Source organism: Moschus berezovskii, chromosome 5 (genome assembly GCF_049115385.1).
Source record: "Moschus berezovskii isolate FMDL1 chromosome 5, NW_MosBer_1.0, whole genome shotgun sequence".
In the NCBI taxonomy this organism is placed as follows: Eukaryota; Metazoa; Chordata; class Mammalia; order Artiodactyla; family Moschidae; genus Moschus; species Moschus berezovskii.
The window spans coordinates 80,836,797-80,860,180 of NC_142464.1; the positions used below are offsets into that span (position 1 = coordinate 80,836,797).

Sequence of the window (23,384 nt, forward strand, 5' to 3'; positions counted from 1 at the left end):
AAATAAATGGAGTGATGTGTCAGGTTTATTAAAAAGGTGACAGTTTATTAAAAACGTGAACAGATACCATGTTTGTAAAAAAAAAAAATTTAAATCCTCCCCAAATTCATCTGTAGAGTTGATGTAGTTTCATCTGAAATCCCAAGAACATGATGTGTGTACGTGTGTGTGAAAATTGACAATAGATTTAAAAATTTACATGGAAGCAGAGAGTCAGGAATCACAAATTTTAAAGAAGAATACACTGTGGAACTTGTCCTACTAGATATGAAGGCGTTAGAGTTAGTATTTAAGATAGGGTGGTAGTGCTCAGGGATTAAGAGTGATAAAACCAGTAGAAAGCAAACCCACAAATTATGGAAATTTGATATAAAGAGGACTCGGATCAACAGGATAAGAGAGAATTATTCAGTAACACTGTTTCTGGGGTGGGCTTCGTTGGTGGCTCAGTTGGTAAAGAATCCACCTGCAATGTGGGAGACCTGGGTTCAATCCCTAGGTTCAGAAGATCCCTTGGAGAAGGGAAAGGCTACCCAGTCCAGTATTCTGGCCTGGAAGATTCCGTGGACTTACAAAGAGTTGCACACACCTGAGCCACTTTCACGTCAGTTCAGTTGTTTCTGGGACAATTACATACATATATATGTATGTAAAAAAGGAATTGGATCCTACCTAAAATATATTCCAGACCCCAAAATCAGCTCAGGGTTACTTGCATCCTTGTGTTCAAAAAATAACTCCAAATTTTAAAGGAAAATACAAGAGAAAATCTTTTTTACCTTAGCAAAATAATAATAGCAGTCATTTATATAGCATTTACTGTGTGTCAAGTAATTTTCTCAACATTTTATATATATTCATATACATATAATTTTAATTCTCACAACAACTATAAGCAGTAAGTGCTAATATTATCCTTATTTCACAGATAAGGAAAGTGAGGCAGAGGGGAAGCTTGCCCAAGATCATTCAGCTAGCAGGTATCTGATTCCAGAGTGTTTGCTCCTAAACAAGACACAAACAAGTTTATTCCTTTAAAGAAAACATAGATAAATAGGACCACATTGACAGGAATATCTTTATCAAATAGCTATAAATTGAAAAGACAGCCACTAATTGAGAGAACAACTTGCTGTACATTTAATCTAAAAAAACGCAACAGAAGTTGTGAATTGACACTTCATGGTAGAAGAAATTATAAATGGTTAATAAAGATAAAAAGATGTTCTACCTCAAAAATAGAGGAAATACCAATTAAAACCAAAACAAAATCATTTCACATCTTTCAGGTCATCATAAATTAACAAGTTATAGCTAGTTTTATTAGTGAGTATGTGAAGCTTCTGGGAGTGCCAACTGGTACCTGTTTGAAAAATAATTTGGCATTATTCTAGGTTGGCCAGTAGATTACTCTGTTAGTCAGCAAATCCATTGAACCCTGAATCAAAGTCAATAAACCATGGCCCCCAGACTAAATCTGGCCTCCAGTCTGTTTTTGCAATAAAGTTTTTATTGGAACACAGCCTTGCTCATTTGTTAATACAGTGCCTACAGCTGTTTTTGTGTTAGAGTAGAGTAGTGGCAATGGACCATAAGGCTCACAAAACCTAAAATGTTTGCTCACTGACAGAAATTAGAAAACAAGCTAGATGTCAGTTGTGAGGAAAATAGATAAAGAGTGGTCAGTGATACAGTGGAGTGTTACAGAGCAGCATAAGTGAAAAACAGTAGGCACAAACATCAGCACACGTGAATCTTACAAATTTGTTGAAGAGCATGCAGGGGCTTCCTTGGTGGCTCAGTGGTGAAGAATCCACCTGCCATTGCAGGAGATACGGGTTTGATTTCTGATCTGGGAAGATCACACATGCTGTGGAGCAGCTAAACCTGTGTGCCGCAAGTATGTGAGCCTGTGCTCTAGAGCCCAGGAACCACAACTCCTGAGCCCATGTGCTGCAGCTACTAAACCCTATTGTGCCCTAGAGCCCATGCTCTGCAGCAGGAGGAGCCCAAGCACCTCAACTAGAGAGTAGCCCCTACTCTCCACAACTAGAGGAAAGCCCACACAGCAACAAAGACCCAATACAGCCCAAAATAGATTATTTTTCAAAAGAAAAATAAGAAAACATGCAGTATGATTCTTTTTGTGTGGAGTTCCAAAACGTGCTCACATAAACTGTATGTTGTTTTGGTGCTTCATACAGATGTGGTGTGCTAGGACAAGCAAGAAATGAGAAACACAAGACTCAAGATAGTTTTTACTGTGAGCAGGGATTAAGGGATGTGATTGGAGACTGCTCACAGTAGTTTCAAAGGTTCAGGTAGTGTTTTTAAAGCCAGGTGATTCATGTTTTTAATCTTTATACCATGCATGTACTTTTGTTTGTAATATAAGAATTCTGGAATTTTTAGTGCAATTTTTTTTTTTGCTTCTCACTTCCCTATCCCACAGATTACCATCCACATCTGTTTAACTTCTTTTCCTGATGTTTACCTCCCTGTTTCTAAATAACTGCTTGTGCTGTTTATGGATTTAGTGAGTCTCCAGGATGGTAGTGGATCGCTTAGCACTCCCCTTTTCTTCCCCCATTGTGTTAACATAGTTTAATTAGATGTTTTACTCTCTTTAATAGTTACTGTTTATATTGCTAAGACTTCTCATGGTTTATGACTCAGCCAAGTGGGACAATATTACTCTTGCCTTTTTTCTTGTAGACCACTTCCCTAGAGTTATTCATTGTTTTTGTTTAGTTTCCTTTTTTTGGTTTGTTACTTTTCTGTTTCTTTGCTAATTTTTATCAAGGACTTTATTTCTGCCACATGCCTTTTAATATTTTTTGTTTTCAAACCTATCCATTTTGGTCCTTTCCCCACAAAGACCTTCCTTCTGGAGCTTTCTATCTTCTTGCCTCATTATGGACTATGTCTCTCCATAGCTGTCCTCATAAGACTTTCCCTGTCTGCCCTGCCTATGTTGAACCTGATGTTTTCTTCTTTCTTGGTTTGTTCCTTCTTCTGGCATAGTAACTTTTCCAGCAGTTTCCTGAAAAAGAATACATGGGAGGAAATTTTGTTGCAAGTCTGTTTGAAAATGTCTTTATTCAACTTTCATATTTATGATTTGGCTTTGGCATATGGCAGTCTCAATTGGAAAATTATTTTCACTAAAAATTTTGAATACTGTCCTTCATTTGTCTTTCAGCTTTCTTTGAGATGTCTGATGCTGTTCTGTTACCGAGTCCTTTGTACATGACATGTCTTTATTTCTGAAAAGTTTAAGGGTTTTCTCTCTTTATCTCCTGTTTTCATTTCTTTGGTAATTTACTATACTGTTCTATTTTCTCTCTCTGAAACTATTATTAGTTGGTTTTAGACTTCCTAAAAAGATCTGATGTTCTTATCCCTTCTTCTTTATTTTCTCTTTGACTTTTTTCTTTCTGGGAGATTGACTCAATTTTATCTTTTAGCCCTTCTATTGACTTTTTAATGTATTTTTGATTTCCAAGAGAACTTTCTAGAAAGAGATAACTGATAGCGGAATGAAGAAGATGTGGTGCATATATACAGTGGAATATTACTCGGCCATTAAAAAGAATGAACTAATGCCATTGCAACAACATGGATGGACCTAGAGAGTGTCGTACTAAGTAACTGGAATTCTCATATAGTGAACCTCCCAGTTATAGACTTGCAGCCAGTCTCCTTGTTCAGTTTTCCTTGTGACCTCCCTCACCACTTCATGGCTTCATGTGTTCAGCTTCAGTGTAAGTCAGCCGACCTCTCATTGGTATTCCTGACCGTGGTCATTGTAGGTCAGTGATTATCAACTGTGGTCAGTTCTGCCTCCTGAGAGATATTTGGCAATATCTGGAGAATTTTGTCTGTCACAAATAAGGGGGGAAAGTGCTTCTTGAATCTAGTAAGCAGAGGGCAGAGATAACTGCTAAACAACCTACAATACACAGGACAGCGGCCCAACAACAGAGAATTATTTCGTGTCAACATCATTAGTTCCTAAGTTCAGAAATTGCCTTAGATTGTATTTTTTTCCCACTCTGAACCACTGTACTATCTACTCTTTGTCTTTCACAAGTTTTTTTTTTTTTCTTCAGACTTTAAACTTTTTATTTTGTATTCGGGTATACCTAATTAACAATGTTGTAGTAGTTTCAGGTGAACAGGGAAAGGACTCAGATAAAAATATATACATGTATCCATTCTCTCCCAAATCCCCCTCCCATCCAGGCTGGCGCGTAACATTGAGGAGAGTTCCATGTCTATACAGTAGGTCCTTGTTGGTTATCCATTTTGAATATAGCAGTATGTACATGACCTTCCCAAACTCCCTAACTCTTCCTTCACCCTGGCAATCATAAGTTTGTTTTCTGAGTCTGCGAGTCTCTTTCTGTTTTGTAAGTAAATTCATTTGTATCATTTCTTTTTAGATTCCACATAGAAGGAATGTAATAGGATATTTCACCTTCTCTGTCTGACTTACTTAGTATGACACTCTCTAGGTCCATCCATGTTGTTGCAAATGGCATTAGTTAATTCTTTTTAATGGCTGAGTAATATTCCATTGTATATGTGTACCGCATCTTCTTTATTTCTCTATCAGTGGAAATGTAGGTTGCTTCCATGTCTTGGCTATTGTAAACAATGCCACAGTGAATATTCCTATGAGTTATTGAAGTCACCGGTTCGCCTTTGTTTTCTTTCTTGTTCTCTTTGTCCTTAAGAGTATAATATTTAACCTTGTTTACTGTCATTTTAGCACTGTTTCTAGAGGAAGAGGAGATAAAAATGTGTGTGGTCAGTCTGCCATCTTAACTGGAAGACTTAAATTTATCACTAATATTTCTTGGTTTTGAGTTTTATAGATGGATCATTATTACATCTAGAATTTATTTTTGTATATAAAATGAAATAGAGATCTAGCTTATTTTTTGTCTCCAATGAGTGGCTGTCCCAGCTAGTTTTTAAAGAGTTTATTCTTTTCCCACTTTCTTAAAATGCTGCCTTTTCTTAATTTACATCAGGGGTATGTTTGCTTGTCCACATGTGAAATTCATACTGTTTTAATCACAGTAGCTTTTAAATTTATTTTGCTATCTGATAAAGCAAATCTAGCTGCTTTCTTTCCCCCCCGGTTTTTTTTCTTAGGATTCTTACTGAAATTTCATGGAATTAACAATTATTTTAAGAAATTTTAATCCATTTCCAGTACTGTGTTCCCCTTCAGAAACATGGTGTGTAAAGTCAGGTTGTGTTTTGTGCTCTTGAGGAATATGTTCACTTTCTAAGTCTTGTCCATTTTGTGTTTGAGTTATAGTATTTTCTGTCCTGATTTTTCTTCCATTTAGTCCTATCTACTTTTTTTAGAAATTTTTTTCTGCTGGTATTTTCCCTTCCTGTTTCATTGCTGTTATGAACCTATTCTTTTCTTTCTTGCCTTTCCTTTTTTCTTTGATTTCAGTAATATTGAAGAGGAGAGATAAATGTGTTTACCTGCTCTTACATCTAGAACCTAAAATGTGCACATGACTTTTAATCTATTTTTAAGTTATTTCCTTAGTTTTCATTCAGAAATATTATTAAAAAGTGCTTAAGGAAAAGAAACTGAGACATATCCCTATTAATTTTTAAAATTATAGCTTGAAAACGAAAAATGTGAATTAAAGTCTAAAATATTTATAATGAAAGAAACAATGGAGTCTTTAGAGAAAAAAGCAAAATTCCAAGCTCAAAAACTTAGCCATGTGGCTGGTGACTCATCTCATCAGAAAACAGAGATGAACTCCCTTAGGTAAGTTTACTGAAGTTTTATTTCACTTCTGAGAATGAGCTTGTGACTATTTATGGTTCATAATAGTGGTGTTTTGGGCTAAGTCTTTGAAAAGCAGTAGTTCTCAAAGCTGCCCTTACGACAGAATCACCAGTGGAGCCTTTGTAAAGTATATGATCTCAGGAGGTTTTTATTTACTGTGTGATTCTGGGTAGGTTTTGAGTACCTGTACTTTTAAAGACTTATAGATTGATAGGGTTGCAGGCAAATTTTTGTACCTGTCTCCTTCAAACATCTCCCTAGCTTCAGATTATTGCTCTTTACCGATCTTGTGTTTTTTACAAATTGAAGGTTTTTGGCAGTCCTGTGTCAAGCCAGTTTATTGGTGACATATTTCCAACAGCATTTGGTCACTGTGTTTCTCTGTCACATTTTGGTAATTCTTTCAGTATTTCACACTCATTAGTATTATATTTGTTATGATAATCTGTCTTCAGTGAGCTTTGACTATTACAGCAATTCACTGAAGGCCCAGACCATGGTTAGTATTTTTTAGAAATAAAGATTTTTTTAAATTACAGTGTGTACATTGTTTTTTTAGATGTAATGCTATTGCACACTTAACAGACTACAGTATAATGTAAACACAGCTTTCATTTTTATTGACTCATTTTTTAGTGGCTTTGAATTTTAATTTTATTTTCTATTGAAGTTTAGTTGATTTACAATGCTGTGTTAGTTTCTGGTATACAGCAAAGTGATTCAGTGTACAGTAAAGTGATTTAGTATATATATATTTATATATACACACATATATATTTCATATTCCTTTCTGTTATGGTTTATTATAAGCTATTAAATGTAGTTCTCTGTGCTATAGGACCTTGTTGTTTATCTAATTTTTACATGCTAGTTTGTAGGGCCTTGTTGTTTATCTATTTTAAATATACTAGTTTTTATCTGCTAATCCCAAACTTCTAATTTACCCGTCCCCCTTTTCCTTTGGTAGCTGTAGTTTTGTTTTCTATGTTTATAAGTCTTAAACATAACTTTTATATGCCCTGAGAAACCAAAAATCCACATGACTCACTTTATTGCCATATTCTCTTTACTGGGGTGGTCTGGAGCCAAATCTACAATATCTCCAAGATATGCCTGTACTTCATATTATTGGGTTGGCCAAAAAGTTCCTTGGGGTTTTTCCGTGATATCTTACGAAAAACCCTAACCGTTTTGGTCAACCCAGTATTTGTACTCCACAGTGTAGAATTGCTAAAATTTTTGCTACCTGTGTCATTGTTATTCTCATTCTTCTTTCAAGAAATCTAAAATCAGAATATTTATTATAGAATCTAAAAGGTGATGTGTCTAAATAATGGTTAGGAGTTCAGTATGGCCCAGGTAGACTGTATCTACAGGTTGGACTCAGGTTATAAAGAACATAGTATGATAACTAAGAGTGAATGGATTTTACCGTATAAGCATGGAGAATAAACAGAAATTTTTAACCAAGGGAGTGACATGAGTAACATTCCTGTTAGGAAGTGAACTATGGCAAAAATAGGGAAGGTGGATTCAGTCTTAAGAGACTGATGGAGAACAGTGGAGACAATGTACTAGGAGTCAGACAATAGCAGTGAGCTTGGAGAACAGTGACCAGATTTAGGAAACACTTGTTACAAAAATCAGAACAAACAATTTAATAAGACCAAGAGCTTGCTGTGTTTGTTTAATTAAGGAATACTATTTAGGAAGAACTAAGGTGGAAATTTCTTTCTCCCCCTCTTGTTTCCTTGCAAGGTACTATGTACATCCAAAGGTGGAAAGCAGCCTAAATGGAATGGCCTCTCATTCTGGTTCATGTCTGTATTCAGAAGTTATTGTTGCTAAGTTGTGTCCAACTCTTTGCAGCCCCAGGGACTGCATCACGCCAGGCTTCCCTGTCCTTCACTATCTCCCAGAGTTTACTCAAACGCATGTGCATTGATTTGGTGATGCCATTCAACCATCTCATTCTCTGTCGCCCCCTTCTCCTCCTGCCCCCAATCTTTCCCAACTTCAGGGTCTTTTCCAGTGAGTCAGCTCTTTGTATCAGGTGGCCAAAGTATTAGAGCTTCAGTTTCGACATCAGTCATTCCAATGAATATTCAGGGTTGTTTTCCTTTAGAATTGACTGGTTGCATCTCCTTGCTGTCCAAAGGACTCTCAAGAGTCTTCTCCAACACCACAGTTCAAAAGCATCGATTCCTGGGCGCTCAGCCCTCTTTATAGTCCAACTCTCACATCTGTACATGACTACTGGAAAAACCATAGCTTTGACTCTACAGGCCTGTGTCAGCAAAGTGATGTCTGCTTTTTAATGCACTGTCTAGGTTTGTCATAGTTTTTCTTCCAAGGATCAAGTGTTTTTTAATTTCATGGCTGCAGTCACCATCTGCAGTGATTTTGGAGCCCAAGAAAATAAAGTCTAAAAAAAAAAAAAAAAGTCTATCACTGTTTCCATTGTTTCCTCATCTATTTGCCATGAAGTTATTGGACTGAATGCCATGATCTTCTTTTTTGAATGTCGAGTTTTAAGCCAACTTTTTCACTCTCCTCTTTCACCTTTATGAAGAGTCTCTTTAGTTCCTCTTTACTTTCTGCTTTAGGATGGTATCATCTGCATATCTGAGGTTGTTGATATTTCTCCTGGCAATCTTGATTCTAGCCTGTGAGTCATCTAGCCCAGCATTTCGAATGATATACTCTTCCTTTAAGTTAAATAAGTAGGGTGGCAATATACAGCCTTGACGTACTCCTTTCCCAATTTTGAATTAGCCTCTTGTTCCATGTCCGGTTCTAACTGTTGCTTCTTGACCTGCCTACAGATTTCTCAGAAGACAGGTAAGATGGTCTGGTATTCGGAATATTCAGAACTGGAAGCCGAATTAAAAGCTCATTGGTCAGGATGGTCAGAATCTTGAAGTATGAGGCCATTCTATAAAAACAGGACTTTGCCTTGACTATTGGTAATAGGTTTTAAGAGAAAGACAGTTGATGATAGAAAACTGAGAAAAGCTTTAAAACTACAAGGAAGCCTCTAGAAAAATTACATATAATTAATTTTATTTTTACACTATATTATTTTTTAGGAAGATGGAATATTTTGAAGAAAAGACTAATATATATAATATAATGCCATTCATTATACTGAAAGAGCTTTAAAATAAGAAATTAAAGAAACTTTTAAAATAAACAAACTATTTTTTAAGATCTTTCATTTTTTAAAAGTTATCTCCACCAGAGATAAAGATTCCCTTTTGTTTTTGTCTGCTGACTCTTCAGGCTAGTAAATGAGCAACTACAGCGATCGCTTGAGGATTACCAGCACCGACTTAACATGAAAAGAAGTGAACTTGAATCAGCCCAGGCACAAGTTAAAATACTGGAGGAAAAAATAGGTGAGTGTTCTTAAATTTTGTTTTTGCTGATCCTAATTTACTTTGTCTAAGAAACATTTCATTTATAGGTAAACTACACCTCAGGATGACTTCACAGAATGAAGAGGCTCATGTAATGAAAAAGGCCATTGGTGTTATTGATAAAGAAAAAGACATCCTTCAGGAGACTGTGGATGAGAAGACAGAAAAGATTGCAAACTTGCATGAAAACCTAGCTAGTAAAGTATGTGACTATTAAGTAATATTATCTACCATCTGAACAGGAAGTCTTATTTTATTCTGTTTCATGTATGCAGTTTTTTTTAATTGAAGGATAATTTCTTTACAAGATATACAGTTATTATTTCATAAGAACCATGCATGGGTTCCTAAGACCCAGAGCCATCTTTTCTAATATGTTTAAATTTCATTTTGTCCCAATAACTTGAATTTTTAAAAGTTCTATTTCTAGAATACAATTTTATCATATGATTACAGCAAATTCAAGTAACAATTCAGATTCTTAGAGTGGGTAGAAATATGCCAGTATGTGAAATCTAATTGATACATGGAAATATCTTTACTTAGAGCCTTCTTTTATAACATGTTATATGATTGAATTTAAACTATATAAATGTGATAAATTTTAGAATTCAACTGGAGATACTTCTACATGAATGGTTTAGAATCTGATATATTTTTATAATTTCTGTAGGAAAAAACTATTACTCAGATGAAGATAACAGTCTCAGAGTATGAATCTTCTCTGAAGTAAGTAATTGAAGGAATGGCGTCCATCTTTTTAAGAAATTTTCAGTGAATTGCAGCATTATCTATTTGGAAAGAAGTCTGGCAATAGGAAAATTTCTTTTTTTACTTTTCCTATTTTTGCCAGTGGCAGTTATCATTTTCTCAATCTCTTACATGGAAATTGTTATCCTCTAACTTCCTCTGTCATCGACATCTAAACAATTATGTCTTATTAATTATTCCTTTCAGTTCAGTTCAGTTCAGTTCAGTCGCTCAGTCGTGTCCGACTCTCCGCGACCCCATGAATCACAGCACGCCAGGCCTCCCTGTCCATCATCAACTCCCGGAGTACACTCAAACTCATGTCCACAGAGTCGGTGATGCCATCCAGCCATCTCATTCTCCGTCGTCCCCTTCTCCTCCCGCCCCCAACCTTTCCCAGCATCAGAGTCTTTTCCAGTGAGTCAACTCGTTGCATGAGGTGGCCAAAGTATTGCAGTTTCAGCTTTAGCATCAGTCCCTCCAGTGAACATCCAGGATTGATCTCCTTTAGAATGGACTGGTTGGATCTCCTTGCAGTATAAGGGACTCTCAAGAGTCTTCTCCAACACCACAGTTCAAAAGCATCGATTCTTCGGCGATCAGCCTTCTTCACAGTCCAACTCTCACATCCATACATGACCACGGGAAAAACCATAGCCTTGACTAGACGGACCTTGGTTGGCAAAGTAATGTCTCTGCTTTTTAATATACTATCAAGGTTGGTCATAACTTTCCTTCCAAGGAGCAAGCGTCTTTTAATTTCATGGCTGCAATCAGCATCTGCAGTGATTTTGGAGCCCAAAAAAATAAAGTCTGACACTGTTTCCACTGTTTTTCCATCTATTTCCCATGAAGTGATGGGACCAGATGCCATGATCTTTGTTTTCTGAATGTTGAGCTTCAAACCAACCTTTTCACTCTCCTCTTTCACTTTCATCAAGAGGCTTTTGAGTTCCTCTTCACTTTCTGCCATAAGGGTAGTGTCATCTGCATATCTGAGGTTATTGATATTTCTCCCAGCAATCTTGATTCCAGCTTGTGCTTCTTCCAGCCCAGCGTTCCTCATGATGTACTCTGCATATAAGTTAAATAAGCAAGGTGACAATACATACCTACTTACTCCTTATTTCTACTGCAGTTATCCTGTGCAGGCCCTAATCATCAAAACTTAGATCACCTCAGCAGCTAGTACTGAAATTATTCCACCTCTAAACCTTTTTAAATACTGTTACAACATTTTGCATTTTGTATCTAGTCTGTCTACTTCAAGAAAAAAGACACTAATTGTATTTCTTTTATATGCCTTTACATATTATATGGGCCTCCCTGGTGGCTCAGCGGTAAAGATTATGCCTGCAATGCAGGAGACACAGGTTCAATCCATGGGTCGGGAAGATGCCCTGGAGAAGGAAATGGCATCCCGCTCCAGTATTCTTGCCTGGAGAATCCCATGCACAGAGGAGCCTGGCAGGCTGTAGTCCTTAGGGTCACAAAGAGTCAGACATGACTCAGCAGCCACAGCAACGGTGACATATTATATAATAGGAAGGACTTAAAACATTAAATAAATATTTACCAATTGAATCATTTATGTTCTACTAACACTTGAAAATCTTCTGTTTTTACTTTAATTTTATAATAATAAATGTATTTTAAGACTTTATTTTCACATAGTGATTGGTGGAGATCTAAAATGTCTTCTTCACCTAATTAATGTCTTAATGCAGTAGTTGTCATTTCTTTTTCTGTTTTATTGAGTTGATTTACAGTGTTGCGTTAATTTCTGCTGTACAGGAAAGTGATTCAGTTATATATATATATATATATTCTTTATCATATTGTTTTCCATTATGGTTTACTATAGGATATTGAATATAGTTCCCTGTGTTACACAGTAGGATCTTGTTTATCCATTCTCCTTACATTGATTTGCAACTGTTAATCCCAAACTCCCAGTCCTTCCCTTCCCTGCCTCCTCCCACTTAGCAACTACAAGTCTGTTCTCCATGTCTGTGAGTCTGTTTCTGTTTCATAAATATGTTCATTTGTGTCATACTTTAGATTCCACATGGAGGTGATATCATATGGTATCTGTCTCTTTCTGACTTATTTCATTTAGTATCATAATCTCCAGGTCCATCCATGTCGCTGCAAATGGCATTATTTCATTTTTTAAGTTGCTGAGTAATATTCTATTGTGTGTGTGTATATATATATATATATATATATCACATGTTTTTTATCTGTTCATCTGTATGTGGACAGTTAGGTTGCTTCCATGTCTTGGCTGTTGTACTGCTTTGAACATAGAGATGCATGTATCTTTTCAAATTATAGTTTTGTCTGGGTATACGCCCAGGAGTAAGATTGCTGGATCATATGATAACTCTTTAGTTTTTTTGAGGAACCTCCATAGCATTTTCAATAGTGGTTGCACCAGTTTATATTCCCTAAAACAGTTTAAAGAATTCCCTTTTCTCCACACACTCTCCACTTTTATTATTTGTAGACTTTTTCAGTTCAGTTCAGTTCAGTTGCTCAGTCGTGTCTGACTCTCCGCAACCCCATGAATCACAGCACGCCAGGCCTCCCGGTCCATCACCAACTCCCGGAGTTCACTCAAACTCATGTCTACAGAGTCAGTGATGCCATCCAGCCATCTCATTCTCTGTCGTCCCCTTCTCCTCCCGCCCCCAACCTTTCCCAGCATCAGAGTCTTTCCCAGTGAGTCAACTCGTTGCATGAGGTGGCCAAAGTATTGCAGTTTCAGCTTTAGCATCAGTCCTTCCAATGAACACCCAGGATTGATCTCCTTTAGAATGGACTGGTTGGATCTCCTTGCGGTCCAAGGGACTCTCAAGAGTCTTATCCAACACCACAGTTCAAAAGCATCAGTTCTTTGGCAATCAGCTTTCTTCACAGTCCAACTCTCACATCCATACATGACCACGGGAAAAATCATAGCCTTGACTAGACGGACCTTTGTTAGCAAAGTAATGTCTCTGCTTTTTAATATACTCTCAAGGTTGGTCATAACTTTCCTTCCAAGGAGTAAGCGTCTTTTAATTTCATGGCTGCAATCAGCATCTGCAGTGATTTTGGAGCCCAAAAAAATAAAGTCTGACACTGTTTCCACTGTTTTTCCATCTATTTCCCATGAAGTGATGGGACCAGATGCCATGATCTTTGTTTTCTGAATGTTGAGCTTCAAGCCAACCTTTTCACTCTCCTCTTTCACTTTCATCAAGAGGCTTTTGAGTTCCTTTTCACTTTCTGCCATAAGGGTGGTATCATCTGCATATCTGAGGTTATTGGTATTTCTCCCAGCAATCTTGATTCCAGCTTGTGCTTCTTCCAGCCCAGCGTTCCTCATGATGTACTCTGCATATAAGTTAAATAAGCAAGGTGACAATATACAGCCTTGACGTACTCCTTTTCCTATTTGGAACCAGTCTGTTGTTCCATGTACCATTCTGACTGTTGCTTCCTGACCTGCATCCAGGTTTCTCAAGAGGCAGGTCAGGTGGTCTGGGATTCCCATCTCTTTCAGAATGTTCCACAGTTTATTGTGATCCACACAGTCAAAGGCCTTGGCATAGTCAATGAAGCAGAAATAGATGTTTTTCTGGAACTCTCTTGCTTTTTCCATGATCCAGCAGATGTTGGCAATTTGATCTCTGGTTCCTCAGCCTTTTCTAAAACCAGCTTGAACATCTGGAAGTTCATGGTTCACATATTGCTGAAGCCTGGCTTGGAGAATTTTGAGCATGACTTTACTAGCGTGTGAGATGAGTGCAACTGTGCGGTAGTTTGAGCATTCTTTGGCATTGCCTTTCTTTGGGATTGGAATGAAGACTGACCTTTTCCAATCCTGTGGCCATCGCTGCGTTTTCGAAATTTGCTGGCATATTGAGTGCAGCACTTTCACAGCATCATCTTTCAAGATTTGAAATAGCTCAACTGGAATTCATCACCTCCACTAGCTTTGTTCGTAGTGATGCTTTCTAAGGCCCACTTGACTTCACATTCTAAGATGTCTGGCTCTAGGTCAGTGATCACATTATCGTGACTATCTTGGTCGTGAAGATCTTTTTTGTACAGTTTTTTGTATGTGTATTCTTGCCACCTCTTCTTAATATCTTCTGCTTCTGTTAGGTCCATACCATTTCTGTCCTTTATCGAGCCCATCTTTGCATGAAATGTTCCCTTGGAATCTCCTTTTCTTGAAGAGATCTCTTGTCTTTCCCATTCTGTTGTTTTCCTTAGTTTCTTTGCATTGATCGCTGAGGAAGGCTTTCTTATCTCTCCTTGCTATTCTTTGGAACTCTGCATTCAGAGCTTATATCTTTCCTTTTCTCCTTTGCCTTTCGCTTCTCTTCTTTTCACAGCTATTTGTAAGGCCTCCTCAGACGGCCATTTTGCTTTTTTGCATTTCTTTTCCATGGGGGTGGTCTTGGTCCCTGTCTTCTGTACAATGTCATGAACCTCCGTCCAGAGTTCATCAGGCACTCTATCTATCAGATCTAGTCCCTTAAATCTATTTCTCACTTCCACTGTATAATCATAAGGGATTTGATTTAGGTCATATCTGAATGGTCTAGTGGTTTTCCCTACTTTCTTCAATTTAAGTCTGAATTTGGCAATAAGGAGTTCATGATCTGAGCCACAGTCGGCTCCTGGTCTTGTTTTTGCTAACTGTATAGAGCTTCTCCATCTTTGGCTGCAAAGAATATAATCAATCTGATTTTGGTGTTGACCATCTGGTGATGTCCATGTGTAGAGTCTTCTCTTGTGTTGTTGAAAGAGGGTGTTTGCTATGACCAATGCGTTCTCTTGGCAAAACTCTATTAGCCTTTGGCCTGCTTCATTCTGTGCTCCAAGGCCAAATTTGCCTGTTACTCCAGGTGTTTCTTGACTTCCTACTTTTTAATGATGGCCAATTCTGACTGGTATGAGGTGGTACATCATTTTAGTTTTGATTTGCATTTCTCTAATAATTAGTGGTGTTGAGCCTCTTTTTGTGTGCCTATTGGTCAGCTGTACTTCTTTGGAGAAGTGTCTGTTTAGGTTTTCTGCCCATTTTTTGATGGGGTTACTTGATTTTTTTTGTTGTTATTGAGTTGTATGAGCTGTTTGTAGATTTTGGAAATTATGCCCTTGTCAGTTGTATCATTTGCAAATATTTTATCCTAATCCATAGGTTGCATAGTTGTAATTTCTTGCATTCTTAGTATATTTAATTCAGAGTAAAGTAGTTTCCTTTTAAATGAACTAAATTTTCCAAAAAGCTTTCTTTATTATTGCTACCCCACTCATGTAACAGCCACCTAAAGGAAACATTGATCAGTCGGGACCGTGAGATAAGCAGCCTCCGGCGCCAGCTTGATGCGGCTCACAAAGAACTTGATGAAGTAGGAAGATCTAAAGAAATGTCTTTTAAGGAAAACAGAAGATTACAGGATGATCTGGCTACAATGGCAAGAGAAAACCAGGTATGAGCACAGTACATAAACTTTGATAGTTTCATAATACACAGTTTTACAATATATTCAATGTTTGCTAAATTTTAAAGCTCTAAATATTATGTCTTCTAAATTTTAATTATATAAATATGAGCAACCAAAGAAATAACTCTTCAAGGAGAATATTGTTTATAAAGATATTTAAAATGTGGCTTAGAATACTGCTGTATATTATAGCAATAATAAACCATCAGACACCATTGCAGGCTTTGTTGCAAGGAATCCTGAAGCTGGGAGCATGGTGTTCTCTATGGCAGAAATCGTTGTCAGCATGAGGACCTCAGTATCACTCCCAAGGCAAAGTTGCTGTGTTTCAAAGTCCCCTAATACATTTTAATTATTTGTACTTACTTTCCATGTCTTAGAGATTACCTCCCTATAAGCTAATTAGTGAATATTTTAGAATGCCAAATACTGAAAGGTATTGGCTTTGTTTGTACTAGTTTTTTAAAGGATCATACCAAGAAAACCAGTGATTCTCTTATTTTAAATATTTTACATTTTAAAAATTACTCATTATAGAGCACATTGCTGATATATAAATTTTTAAAAGTATTAATCCCTGAACCCTTAGTTTAAGTACCAGATGTGTGGTCAGTTATATTGTTGTAGATATATGGTAATAATTGGTTTAAAAGTCAAGATCCGTCAAAAAAACATGTGAAAATAATACTTAGGAACAGTTTTCCTTTTTTCCAACTCTCTCTCAGTCCCCAAATTCAGAAAGAGCTATTTGAACATAAGTAGAACTCATTGGAGAAGGCAGTGGCAACCCACTCCAGTCCTCTTGCCTGGAAAATCCCATGGATGGAGGAGCCTGGTAGGCTGCGGTCCAGGGGGTCGCGAAGAGTGGGACACGACTGAGCGACTCCACTTTCACTTTTCACTTTCATGCGTTGGAGAAGGAAATGGCAACCCACTCCAGTGTTCTTGCCTGGAGAATCCCAGGGACGGGGGAGCCTGGTGGGCTTCTGTCTATGGGGTCGCACAGAGTCGGACACGACTGAAGTGACTTAGCATCAGCAGCAGCAGAACTCATTAGGTGCTACATTCATTTTATACTTGTCTTCAATTTTCTGATTTATAGCAAATTTCATTGGAATTAGAAGCAGCAGTGCAAGAAAAAGAAGAAATGAAGAATAGAGTTCATAATTACATAACTGAAGTGTCACGATGGGAGAGCCTAATGGCTGCTAAGGTGAAAAAACATTGTTTAGGTTGAATTTAAGACTGATTTTAACTTTTTCATGTTTCTTTATTCTGTCTCCTCTATTAGATATTAACATATGAAAATGGGGATCTTGCCTGTTGTCCTTGTATATTTTCTTACATGTCTTATTTAGTGTAGTATCTGCACAGAGAGTAAACTTCCTAAATTAAAGCAAAATCCCAATGTGTTGTGTGTTTATGACATGGGTTTTCAGTGAGTGACCACTACTAATTTAGAAACAATTTAACTGTGATTAAACCAGGAAAAAGAAAATCAAGATTTGTTAGATAGATTTCAGATGCTTCATAACCGCGCTGAAGACTGGGAAGTCAAAGCCCATCAAGCTGAGGGAGAAAGCAGCTCAGTTCGACTGGAACTTCTTTCTATAGACACAGAGAGGAGACACCTTCGAGAGAGAGTGGAGCTGCTCGAAAAAGAAATTCAGGAGGTAATATATTCATTTTTCTTGTACAGACATAATTTAGGAAAGCAGAAATCATTCAAAGGCACTTTATCAAAATGAGGTTTAGACATTGGTAAAATCAAATTGAATGGTAATCTTTTGTCATTAATTCTGATAATTTGCTTAGAGAACTCCATTACTTTTTTATTGTAGTAAAATACACATAACATCAAATTTACCATTTTAATTGTACCACCATCCTTCTTCAGAACATTTTCATCTTTCCACCTAAAACTCTGTACCCATTGAATACTAACTTCCTACTCATTTCCCCCAGCCACTGACAACCACCATTCTACTTTCCTGTGAATTTGGCTATTTCATTTAGCCCTAAGGTTCACTTAAATCTCAAGGTTCACCCATGTTGTGGCATGTGTCAGAATTTCGTTTCTTTTTAAGGCGGAATAGTATCTCATTTTTTGTATATACCACATTTTATTTATCCATTTATTTGTCAATGAACATTTGGTTTATTTCCATCTTTGGCTATTGAGAATAATGCTGCTATGAACATGGGCATACAATATCTATTCAGGTCTTTGGTTCCTGTTCTTTAAGATATACCTAGACGTTGAATTACTAGATCATATTATGATTTTGTGTTTGATTTTTTTGTGTAACTGTCATACAGTTTTTCACAGGGTCTGTACCATTTTACATTTCTACCTGCAATGTTAGGGTTCTAATTCTCCACATCTTTACCAATGCTTGTTATTTTCTATTTATGTGAGTGTGGTTTGTTTGTTTTTAATAAAGCCTTCCCAATGGGAGTGAAGTAGTATTTCATTTTGGCTTTGACTTATATTTTCTTAATGATTAGTGATGTTGGGCATATTTTTTGTGCTAATTGGCCATTTGTATATTTTTTGAAGAAATATCTATTTAAATCCTTTGCTTGTTTTTTTAAATCAAGTTGTTTTTTATTGTTGAGTTTTAGGAATTGTTTTTATATTCTAAATATTTCTCCTTTATTAGATATGTGACTTGTGAATATTTTCTGTCATCTCCTGGCTTATCTTGTCACTCAATCTTATCCTTAATGCAGAGAAGTTTTAAATTTTGATGAAGTCCAATTTATTTGTTTCTTTTTGCCTGTATTTTTGGTGTCATATCTAAGAAATCGTTGCTAAATCCAACATCACAAAGCTTTTTCCTTTTATTTCCTATGAGTTTAAGCTCTTATGTTGAGGTCTTTGGTCCATTTTGAGTTAATTTTCATATATGAAATAAGATAAGGTTCCAATTTCATTCTTTTGCATGTGGATTTAAACAAACTTTTCCCATAAAGAGAGTCTAATAAAAATCTCTTAATAAAATTTTGAGTTTAGTTAAAATATAGGAATCCTTAGTAAGTGAAATTGATGTAGAACTGTTGGTTATTGGTTCTCCTTTCATTTTGTTGGTGGAGTATTGTAGTTGGTCTTCATTTTTTAGAAGAAAGTATTGATTACTCATAGTGTGTAGAATTATGCACCGTTCCCCCCCAAACGCCAAATATATTTAGGTCGTAGCTCTGAGAACCTGTAAGTGTGACTTCTGTTTGGAAATAGTGTCTGTGCAGATATAATCAAGTTAAAATGAGGTCCGGCTGGGTAGGGTGGGCCCTAATCTGGTAACTAGTGCCCTTATAAAATAAGGGCAATTCAGACACAGAGGCCCAGGGGAGAATGCCACATAAAGACAGAGGCAGAGATTGAAATGAAGTGTCTACCAATACAAGGAACCCCACAGATTGGCATCAGTCACTGAAGCTAGAGAGGGGCATGGAACAGAGTCTCCCACAGAACTTCTAGAAGGAACCGATCCTGCTGACACCTAGATTTCAGACATGAGGCCCCAGAACTGTGAGGGAGTACGTTTCTGTGTTTTAAGCTAGCTAGTTTGTGGTGATTTGTTATGGCAGCATTAGGAAACAAAATAGACTTTGGTACCAGGAAATGGGATGCTGCTGTAACAAACCTAAAATGGGTCTTTGGAGTTGGGTAACGGATACATTCTGGAAGGGTTTTGAGTGCCTCATAGAAGTCTTGATTACCTTGAAAAGACTGTTGGTAGAAAGATAGACATTAAAGGTGAGGACTCAGAAAAAACAGGAAAGCTATAGAGATAACTTATTTTATTTACAAAATACGTAACTCATTATGAATGGAAGTTGTCCAGAAATAAGAATGTTTCTTCCACTGCGGTCTTGGAGCAGTTGAGGAACATGTTTTTGGATGCTGAAAGAAAGGTGATTCTTAGAAAATAGCAGAGGACTTGGCTGAAGTACAGTCTGCTCTTAGGAAACTAGAACGTAAAAGTGAACTTGGATATTTAGTTGAGCAAATTTCCAAGCGAAGTATGAAAGGTGCAGCCTGATTTCCTGCTGTTTATAGTAAGATGTGAAGGAAAGAGACAAATTGAGGAAGGAATTCTTAAGCAAGAGAGGAGCCTGGACTCAAAGATTTGGAAAAGTTCTAGCCTGTACAGATAGGTTGTTCTGCAGGCGGGGCTGAGTCTGTAGCTAGACAAACTCTTGGTGAAACAATTAGGTGAGTGACCCATAGATCCAGCCAGTCTTGTCAGCAGAAACACTGCCAGCTTGGGCTGAAAGGGACAGAAATAGGATGATTGAAAGGAAGGCTGAACTTCTTGGATCTTACAAGCAGAAAACAGGTCAGTAGAGTTCCAAAGAATAGCAAGGAGAGATAAGAAAGCTTTTCTCAGTGATCAGTGCAAAGAAATGGAGGAAAACAACAGAATGGGAAAGACTAGAGATCTCTTCAAGAAAATTAGAGATACCATGGGAACATTTCATGCAAAGATGGGCACAATAAAGGACAGAAATGGTATGGACCTAACAGAAGCAGAAGATATTAAGAAGAGGTGGCAAGAACACACAGAAGAACTGTACAAAAAAGATCTTCACGACCCAGATAATCACATGGTGTGATCATTTACCTAGAGCCAGATATCCTGGAATGTGAAGTCAAGTGGGCCTTAGAAAGTATCACTATGAACAAAGCTAGTGGAGGTGATGGAATTTCAGTTGAGCTATTTCAAATTCTAAAAGATGATGCTGTGAACGTGCTGCACGCAATATGCCAGCAAATTTGGAAAACTCAGCAATGGCCACAAGACTGGAAAATGTCAGTCTTCGTTCCAGTCCCACAGAAAGGCAATGCCAAAGAATGCTCAAACTACCACACAATTGCACTCATCTCATACGCTGATAAAGACATGATCAAAATTCTCCAAGCCAGGCTTCAACAATATGTGAACTGTGAACTTCCAGATGTTCAAGCTGGTTTTAGAAAAGGCAGAGGCACCAGAGATCAAATTGCCAGCATATGCTGGATCATAAAAAAAGCACGAGAGTTCCAGAAAAACATCTATTTCTGCTTTATTGACTATGCCAAAGCCTTTGACTGTGTGGATCACAATAAACTGTGGAAAATTCTGAAAGAGATGGGAATACCAGACCACCTGACCTGCCTCTTGAGAAACCTGTATGCAGGTCAGGAAGCAACAGTTAGAACTGGACATGGAACCACAGACTGGTTCCAAATAGGAAAAGGAGTACATCAAGGCTGTATATTGTCACTGTGCTTACTTAACTGATATGCAGAGTACATCATGAGAAACGCTGGGCTGGATGAAGCACAAGCTGGAATCAAGATTGCTGGGAGGAATATCAATAACCTCAGATATGCAGATGACACCACCCTTATGGCAGAAAGTGAAGAGGAACTAAGAGCCTCTTGATGAAAGTGCAAGAGGAGAGTGAAAAAGTTGGCTTAAAACTCAACATTCAGAAAACTAAGATCATGGCATCTGGTCCCATCACTTCATGGCAAATAGATGGGGAAACATTAGAAACAGTGGCAGACTATTTTTGGGGGCTCCAAAATCACTGAAGTTGGTGACTTCATGAAATTAAAAGGGGCTTACTCCTCGGAAGGAAAATTATGACCAACCTAGTTAGCATGTTAAAAAGCAGAGACATTACCAACACAGGTCTGTCTCATCAAGGCTATGGTTTTTCCCGTGGTCATGTATGGATGTTAGAGTTGGACTCTAAAGAAAGCTGAGCGCCAAAGAATTGATGCATTTGAACTGTGGTGTTGGAGAAGACTCTTGAGAGTCCCTTGGACTGCAGGGAGATCCAACCAGTCCGTCCTAAAGGAGATCAGTCCTGAGTGTTCATTGGAAGGACTGATGTTGAAGCTGAAACTCCAATACTTAGGCCACCTGATACAAAGTGCTGACTCATTTGAAAAGACCCTGATGCTGGGAAAGATTGAAGGTGACAGGAGAAGGGGTCGACAGAGGATAAGATGGTTGGATGGCATCACTGACTCAATGGACATGAGTTTGGGTAAACTCTGGGAGTTGATGATGGACACGGAGGCCTGGCGTGGTGCAGTCCATGGGGTCACAAAGAGTCAGACACGACTGAGCAACTGAACTGAACTGAGAGTTACGAACCTCTGTTCTCCTTCAGGAAAAGGGCAGAATAACTCTGAAGAGTGACTGGGAGACCAGCAGGGCAAGATTTTGGACTTAAGAGTTGATGCTAGAAATGTTGGGATAGAATGAATGTATTTTGCACATGGGAAGGACTTGTGAATTTGGGGGAGCCAGAGAGTTGCTGGAATTATGTCCCCCCAAAATATATTAAAATCCTAATCACCAGTACCTGTGAATGTGACCTTTTTGGAAATAGGGCCTTTGCAGGTATAGTCAAGTTGAGATTAGGCCATACTGGACTAGGGCAGGCCACAACACAATGTCTGGTATCCTTATGAGATAAGAGAAGTCTGGACACAGAATACACGAGGGAGAGTGCCAGTTGAAGGTGAAGGCAGAGATCGGAGTGGTGTGTCTGCAAGGCAAGGCGCACCGAGGATTGTCAGCAGTCATAGGAGTTCGGAGAGAGGCTTGGAACAGATTGTTCCTCAGGACCTCCAGAAGAAGCCATTTCTGCCAACGTCTGAATTTCAGACTTGCACCCTCCAAAACTGTGTGGGAATAAATTTCTGTTGTTTTAAGCCATCCAGTAATTTGCAGCAGTTTGTTACAGCAGTCCTAGGAATCTAATACACAATTTCTCTGTCTTTCTGTTAAGAGTATGTAACTAAAGGAATGTGTCTCAACCTCCTAATTCTCAGAAGTTATTCTTTAGCTCTTCTGTTCTTTGTCATTGTTCATGTCTTATGTGGTATATGCAATTGCCTTATGTATATTTGGGGAAATTTTGACTAATTCATTAATATTTGGAAAATCCAAATATTTTTCTGCAACTGTTGAAATGTATTAAATCTTCACATCACTGCATTAGATTTTTAACGTTGATGATTTTAGTAAATCCTGTGTAATAATTTAATTTTCAAATGTGGAATTCTTCTTAAACTCTAGAAGTAGAGCTTTATATTTTTATTTATTACTAATTTATTTATTACATTTATTTTAATAATTACTAATTTATTTATTACTCCATTTATTAGTTTAAATTAGGTATATAATTTTAAAGCAAACTCCATTTTTGAAATTCAAGTTTTAACTCAAGGCAATTGAGGAGTGATAAGTATATATGTTATTGATCTGTTCAGTTCAGTCACTCAGTCGTGTCCAGTTCTTTGCAACCCCATGGACTGCAGCATGCCAGGCCTCCCTGTCCATCACCAACTCCTGGAGCCTACTCAAATTCACCTCCATTGAGTCAGTGATGCATTCCAACCATTTCATCCTCGTGTCGTCCCTTTCTCCTCCCGCCTTCAGTCTTTCCCAGCATCAGGGGCTTTTCAAATGAGTCAGTTTTTTGCATCAGGTGGCCAGAGTATTGGAGTTTCAGCTTCAGCATCAGTCCTTCCAATGAACATTCAGGATTGATCTCCTTTAGGATGGACTGGTTGGATCTCCTTGCTGTCCAAGGGACTAAAGTGTCTTCTCCAACACCACAGTTCAAAACCATCAGTTTTTCGGCGCTCAGCCTTCTTCTTTATAGCCCAACTCTCACATCTATACATGACTACTGGAAAAACCATAGCTTTGACTAGATGGACCTTTGTTGGCAAAGTAATATCTCTGCTTTTTAACATGCTGTCTAGATTGGTCATAACTTTTCTTCCAAGGAGCAAGCATCTTTTAATTTCATGGCTGCAATCACCATCTGCAGTTAATTTGAAGCCCAAAAAAATAAAGTCTGTCACAG

At 37.7% G+C, this 23,384-nt stretch overlaps 1 protein-coding gene across 2 annotated transcripts in view; it reads left to right on the forward strand.

The window, feature by feature from the left end:
• Nucleotides 1-23,384, forward strand: part of CEP135 (centrosomal protein 135) — a 75,779-nt gene that overhangs the window by 42,827 nt on the left and 9,568 nt on the right. For both annotated transcript variants that reach the window (XM_055434803.2, XM_088836345.1), the window contains 7 exons: nucleotides 5,655-5,806; nucleotides 9,110-9,225; nucleotides 9,294-9,448; nucleotides 9,920-9,975; nucleotides 15,320-15,488; nucleotides 16,606-16,716; nucleotides 16,991-17,176. In XM_055434803.2, the coding sequence (XP_055290778.2) occupies nucleotides 5,655-5,806; nucleotides 9,110-9,225; nucleotides 9,294-9,448; nucleotides 9,920-9,975; nucleotides 15,320-15,488; nucleotides 16,606-16,716; nucleotides 16,991-17,176 (945 nt within the window). The remainder of the gene's footprint in view (nucleotides 1-5,654; nucleotides 5,807-9,109; nucleotides 9,226-9,293; nucleotides 9,449-9,919; nucleotides 9,976-15,319; nucleotides 15,489-16,605; nucleotides 16,717-16,990; nucleotides 17,177-23,384) is intronic.